Source organism: Puma concolor, chromosome D2 (assembly GCF_028749965.1).
Source record: "Puma concolor isolate L17-30 chromosome D2, mPumCon1.1.hap2, whole genome shotgun sequence".
Taxonomy (NCBI): Eukaryota; Metazoa; Chordata; class Mammalia; order Carnivora; family Felidae; genus Puma; species Puma concolor.
In genome coordinates, this window is record NC_141677.1 from 70679628 (window position 1) to 70686823 (window position 7196).

Consider the following 7196-nt stretch of genomic DNA (forward strand, 5'->3'; position numbering starts at 1 on the left):
CATTTTGTTGCCAACTGTAACAGAATTTCCATACCATAATGAAGTCATTAAATTTTGTTTGGGGGCTTTTTATCATAATGTATGAATTAAAATCCCTCAAACTAAAATACATCTCTCAGCCAGGAATGGTCACTTGAGAATAACTCTTTATTCTGCATCAGTATTCATTCAGACTACGGAATCAAAACAGAAGCCCTTTCTTTAAAGGAAGAAAAGATTTTAAGTTGTCTCTTTATATTAATTTTTGTAGCTCAAGGACTATGAAGATAGTTTCTTTTCTGGGTACGATTACCTATCATTTACATAAGAAAATATTGTCAGCCCAAAACTAAGTATATCTTCAAGTTAATTGTTGATCAGTTGATTTTTCAGAACTTCTTAGCCATATAGTAGTTAAGATAAACTTTTAATATAGAGAGAAATCTTTGAGATAAAAAAAATGAGACAAAAAAGCAGTATTTGTCTCATTGAAATTGGGATATATCTCAATTTTTAAAAATTATAGATCAGAAAAGGAAAATAATAAAGAATTATAGCGATGGTTACAAATAGGCAAAATAACTACTGACTACTGACTAGTTATTTTCAATGCAACATGCACATCTTCCCTATAGTAGCTTCTTTGTAGAGATTTAGACAAATGTAAACGTCATAGCTATAATTTCTCATTCTGGCCATTTGTAATGCATTTTTTTAGGCATTTAAAACCTGATAGTTCATACGAAAATCTGCCAATTAACTATAAAGTATATTAATTTACTCTTATATAAACATTTCTGACATCATTGGAAATTTCAAGGTTTCAGCAATTAAGAATTTTTCAAGGGCATCTTTAGTGTCCCTCCTACAGTATACAATTCTATTTAATTCCAAATTAGTGGCTTTGTGTAAATTCATTTCTAATTCATAGCCATCTCATACAATCAAATATGGCTCGTCCCTAGTTTACAAAGAAGGAACAAAATCACCTACTTTGCACATTTGAGTCTTGGTGGGTCATCAGCTTTCCAAGGACTATTGTCTTAGGCATTATCATTCTATTATTTTAAAATACCATGTTTTCCATTCCATATGGCAACATTTTAATTCTTTGAGAGAGTTGAGTTTTTGAAATGTAGTAGTGCTGTATTTAGAGTGGAAACTTTAATAATTATTACCTTGATTTAGTTTCATGAAAACCATTCTCAGGAAAGGGAAAGAAAAAAAAATCTTACAGAATTAAATCCCCTAATCCTCTTTATAGTGGAGTATGATGATGTGGCACACAAAATGTTCCAGACTCTATTTTTGAACCCTAATAGTCTCTCAATTTCCATATACACAATAATATTGATTGGTGAATAAATGTGAGTAAATGAAATTTTCATAAATCCTAAATAGAAGGTTCAAATCCATATCTAAGGAATAGGATATTCCTAAATGTGCCGAAATTTTTGTGGTAAAGTAATATTTAGCACATATGATTGCTTAATTTTTTAATACGAGGTTCTCTTAAGTTCCGATTTGGGCTTGCTGTGCATAAAGTGTGTCAAACTTCAGCTACAGACCAGGGGGTGAAGTCGGTCAATTTAATTCCCCAAGATCTAAAGAAGGTCGGTATCATTTCATATAGCCCTGGCAGAGCAGATCATTACCAGGCACAAATCTGTTCGTTACGTGCTGAGGGTTTATAGCAAAATAAATAGACTGTCATCATAAGTTCAGAAAATTGTGTGTTCGACCCACGATAATGTGTAAAGGGCGTTTAATAGAGTTCAGCATTTATTCGTTATCTGTATGCGGACAGAGACGGCAGTGGCGTTATCAGCTTAAAAAAAAAAAAATCGGTAGTTCTGGGGGTCACGTGACACACCTCACACACACAGGCGCGCGCGCATGAACCCTCACATGCTCTGCAGTGCAGTTTTGATTTTAGCCACAGCAGAAGGCTTAACCACAAGAGATTCCACTGGTTCAAACCAGCGTAAACCAGATTTTTTCAGCCCACAAAGGAACAGATTACCTCTTGTATCAAATTCTGCATTGGGGGAAAAAAAAATCTTTGTTTCAAAAAAGACGTTGATTATCATAACCCAACATGGTGGCACGGCACATTTTCAAGTCGCCTATGGTGGAGCTAGTAACTCCATAAAATACGAAATCGCGACTTTCAGTCTAGTCTAAGCATTGTTAGTTTTCAAACATAGACCATCTTTTGTTTACTTGAATGAAAATTCCCAGCCTAACTTAAAAAAAAAAAAAAGATAAAGATTAAAACCCCTCCCATTACCTAGCTTAGCTACAAATCCGGTGTAGAGCTTGAATGCAGCCATGCGGCACAAACAAGATAGAACGTTTTTTGTTTGGAACCTATTGAAAAAACAAATGGGTAGCATTTTTAAACACTCATTGATTATGGCAGGGTGGCATGCCCCAAATGGTCTCAATTGCTGAGGAGTAGTTTTAAACTTTGGCCCTTTGAGTATCATAGTCAACTGAAGAAGGGTGCGCCCAGAAAGAAAAGATAGCTTGTGCGATCAATTCCCAGATCGTCTGTTTCTGAGAATTAATGTTTGCCTTTTTCTCTCATGATGTTCAGATAGCAGAGAAAAGATTCCTATGTATGTTAGGCCAGGTATTTTAGTTTCGAATTTTACTTTTTCTTGGGAAGAATGTGGTAGCTTTTCACATGAAACCAGATGCTTGACTCATAGACACTGGTCGATGGCTGAGAGAATGAGTATATTAATTAAAAATAATTACAACTCCCAGTATGGTGTGAAAGGACAATGCTAAAAGTTTCATTTTCACTAAATGCCTTGTGAGACATTATGTAATATTCTGCACCCTCTTTATAAAAGATTCATAACAATTTTGAAATCTCATTCTTTTGCACTTGAAATACTTTTCACACATAACAAATGAAACAACAGAATGAGCGGAAATGCATACTGCCTTTCTTGAATTGGAGACAAAAACAGCATTAAGCATGGAGAAAGCTGGGCCATAGTAAACATGATACTTTTAGAGAGACTTAGAGTGAGCAATTCATGGCACATTTCTCCCAAAGCAATAATTTAATTGATTGGCCTGTATATGTCAAGTGTTGTAACAGATGTTACAGATATTTGGATGTTTAGAAATTATCCGTTGTAGACTTGAATTGCCGAGGATGCAAATTTTAGACCTAGAATGTGGTTTATAGCCTTTCATAACATCGGTTTCAGTTTCTCTTCATCGCGGAAACTATGGCAGTCATCTCAACTATACGATATTCGATTTAGAATACTGTGAAATACACCCACACCCCCAGCACACACATACACACACACACAAATGAGTCAGATACATGGTTGTGTCCATTTTCTAGCTTCTAAAGAGTTAAAGTAACTTGTGTTATCTGTTAGATTGAAGGCAAATAAAAAATCTCCTACAAAGGAGAATTAAAACCTTATCCCAGGGAATTTACTAGCACGTAAAGAGTGGTTTTTCTGGTTTGACTTCAGTGAGAACACACTGCAGTAACAAACAACATGGCTTTAAGATGGCCCAGTTTACAAGATGAAGAAAATGGAAAAATGAAGGAACTTCAAAAACTAAAAAAATAGAAAACCACCATGTGATTGCAGTAGCCTCTTAAGCAAAACAAACCCTAGAAATCAACTCAGATATACACAGCATTTCTAAGGATAGTGAAATATTTTCTGATACTATGTCCTAAATATTATCTCTCCCGGCATGCTTTATTCTCAGTTAAAATAATGTCACCTCCAAATACAATCGTATTACTAGAGTGGGCCCATCTATGATATTAACTAACATAATTATTTGTTTTACATATTTATTGGGACAAAAGCATGAACTATTAATCATTTTTATTTGTACAGAAAATCTGAAATCAGTTGTCAAGATTCAAAATAGAGAAACATCCTGAAAACTTGTATATACAAAACCTCTTCAGTGGTACATTCTTAGAAGAGAGGAACAGTAAACTTGTTTTCTTTCTTTATAATATAGACTTCTATGAAGTCGTTCCCCTTTATTTCATGATGGTGTCTTAGATGTACTTTAAAAGAGAATTTCACACTATTCTCTTTGTTTAATGTGACAGTGTGAGAAAGTGATCTTTATTCGTTCAAAAAACTCTGCATGTAGTCTCTGTTTAGGTTCTTTTAATGTGTTTGTCTGTGATTTTTAAATGCTAAACATGTAAACAGATAAATTGTCAATGTTAATTCTGTATCCTGTCACACAACTGATCTTTCTTTCCTGCCATTTCTTTCCTTTTTATCTTTTTTTTTTTTTTTGTGCATTCATGTTGCAGTTGATAAAATTACGTGAAGAGGTGAGTACTTCCTAGCTTGCTTTTTTTTTTTTTAATTCTGCTTTTCCCTATAAAATTGAATTTCTAAATCTGAAGTAAGATCTTTGGGTTCATTTTTTCCAGGAAAATTCACACATAGCAAAAGTATTGATTATACTGTTAGAAATGTTCTTTGCTGACTATCTGTTAAAAAACAAATAAACTCTAATCATGCTTAGGACAGTGATCATTGTTGTTGCTTGGCATCTGGAAAAAATTCATATTTTAAAGGCCAAAAAAGGGAGGAAAAAAATAAAGGGCTATCTTAAAAGTTTACCTAAGTGTGGTTTTAATGTCAACTGACTTCAGATTTGTTTTATTTGTATTGATTTCTCAAAGAAGTCAATATGATTAAAATGTTTTTTTTCTGACATTCCAATTTACTGAAAACTCTTTTTAAATATACCCTTTTCCCTCACCCAAGATTCTTAGGTCCAACACAAGATACCATGAATCTGTTTTCCTTTTAGGGAAACACACATATGTTATAAATGCTCTACTAGTCTGTGTACACAGATTCTTAAGAATAGCCAAAGCTCTCCTCATTGTTAAACACTTTCCTTTTTGTAGGAAATAGCACCCACGTGAGTTCTCATTTTTCTGAGTTGCCGGTCTGTATTATAATGCAGCTCCAGACCTATTTGTGGTCCAGCAAATATTAACAGCAATGTTTATAATTTTATCCCAGTATCGTTGAGGGATGCTGAATGATTCTGGTCTTGTTTTTGTTTGTTTGTTTTTAAGTAGGCCAAACTTAATAAATATGTAATAAATATACTTTTTTTTCACAGGTAAAAGCAGTTATATTTTTTTTTACTTAGTGACGTTGAGTTTTGTTACTTTTATACTAGGGCAGAAGATAATGGCCCATTTTGCAATTTAAAAGTTGTCTGATTGCTTCTAAGGAGGACTGTGAATTATTTTTGAGTTTAGATTGACTGCATTGATTTGGATTTTCCTAGAATTTTTTTTTATTGGTATGTCATCATTCTGTAGGTGATATGAATGCTAAATGAGAGGCTGTGGACAGTGGTTTTCAACAACTCTTCTGATTTAAGATGCATTAGTGCTGTCATCTCTTAGTAAAAGCAATACTGATAAAAAAATTAAAAGGTGAAAATATATAAAACCCTTACCTTCCAACCTTCTTGTGTGTTTTATGGAAGCAGATGTATATACCAAATGAATATAATCAATTGCAGTTTTGATATATGAGATTTTTCTTGAGGTGAGTGATACTCAACATTATTTTTTTTGCAAGACAGAATACCTGCTTGTGTGTATTTGCATATGCCCATGCTTAGGTGAAGAATCCGAATTTTCAGATCTTAATGGAACTAACAATAGACTTGAAAATCTCTGGCGAAGAAACTACACAAAGCTCTTGCCCCTGAGTTTAGTGAATATAATTAATAAAGTATTGTGCCTTATTACAATCAGCATTTTTGACAGATTTATTTTTGTTAAGCTGAATTGTGTGGACATAGAAATCTTAATTCTAAAAGCTGAAAACGTCATGTCTGCACTTCTTTTAAAACACATTCTATCATCATTTTATGGCTTAATTCTTTTGTTTGTGCCTATAGCAACTGTTTCGTCAATAACGGTTCTGGACTGCGTGTTTCCAAAACTGTAACCTGGAATGGAATTGTACCTGGAAGAATGAGGTCATTCACCCAATAGAATAATATACTCTGGAATATTCTTTTACCAGTCTTTGATATGGATGTAGCATCGATATTTGTAAAATAGATTACGATGATGACGGTGCACTGATACATGGTTTGCTCAAGAGATGATTGTTTCTCAGTCAGGATTCTAATAGTAATCAGCGAGTGTACCCCAGATTTCCCCCTTATACTTCTCCTGAGAAGACAAGCACTCATCTGTTTCAAAATAGGACGTTTTGTTGTGTTTGGAAACAGAGTATGCCCCCATCCCTTCCTTGTGATGCTCTTTTCCGGCTCAGTTCTGGGGACTGAGCGTGCTTGAAGGCAGGCTGGTGTGCACGGGGAGCAGAAGTGATGTTGGCCGTGCCGAGCCCTCCGTCTGAATCCTGAATCTCCAGCTCTCCACGCTGCGCAGCTCCTCACGCGAGCTGAGCTCTGTCTGAAGCTCCTGCACAGCTTCACTTACCTGCTTTGAAAGGGCTGAGGAGAGGGTGAGAGAATGAGTTTGGGATGGAGTGTGGGGGCAAGTTGAAAGCATCAGCTGCTACTGTAGTGTATTTCCTTTCATTTTCAGAGACCGGGGCAATGCACAACTAAGGGAACAATGTAAATAGCACAGCTGTTACAAGAACTTGATTTTAGCTTGACTTAAGTGAAGAGGTTCCAAAATACAAAGTGAGGTCCTGCTGGAAAGCTGCTGGTAAACTGGTAGTCCTCTTGTGTGCAGATTTACTCCAATAAAATTGAACTGTCCTGAAGAAGAGTTACTTCCATGATTTAGGAATATGCATTTTTTTTTAAGTTATTTTAGAGATTTGCTCCTCATTAGAGCCATACACTTCATAATCTGTTTTGTCTCCTCTTCATGGAATTCCAAGAATCATCTTACATTTAAATGCTTTCTTTCTTGTATTATCTATTATCATATAGTTAGACTGTCCATTTCCAGTACTGATCTTTGGGTTTTGTTTTTTGTTTTTTTGTTTTTTGATTTGCAGCGGCTAAATGTTCTCTTTTAATTTAGGGATTTCATCCAATATGAAAATGAGCCAAAAACTTTTGTTCTGTTATTCTGAATTAAAATTCACATTTACTCTTGATTTCACAAATCTGGTATCGTTTTAGAGAATTACCAGTTTGAAATTAAGTCCTTTGTTAAGGTAGAAAACAATATTCAGAGAAGG

At 34.7% G+C, this 7196-nt stretch overlaps 1 protein-coding gene across 6 annotated transcripts in view; it reads left to right on the forward strand.

The window, feature by feature from the left end:
* Positions 1–7196, forward strand: part of VTI1A (vesicle transport through interaction with t-SNAREs 1A) — a 349036-nt gene that overhangs the window by 80734 nt on the left and 261106 nt on the right. For 4 of the 6 annotated variants that reach the window (XM_086680876.1, XM_086680873.1, XM_086680875.1 and 1 more), the window contains exon 5: positions 4304–4324. The exons of the other annotated variants lie outside the window; for them this stretch is intronic. In XM_086680876.1, coding sequence (XP_086537002.1) covers positions 4304–4324 — 21 coding nt within the window. The remainder of the gene's footprint in view (positions 1–4303; positions 4325–7196) is intronic. 6 annotated transcript variants of the gene reach the window in all.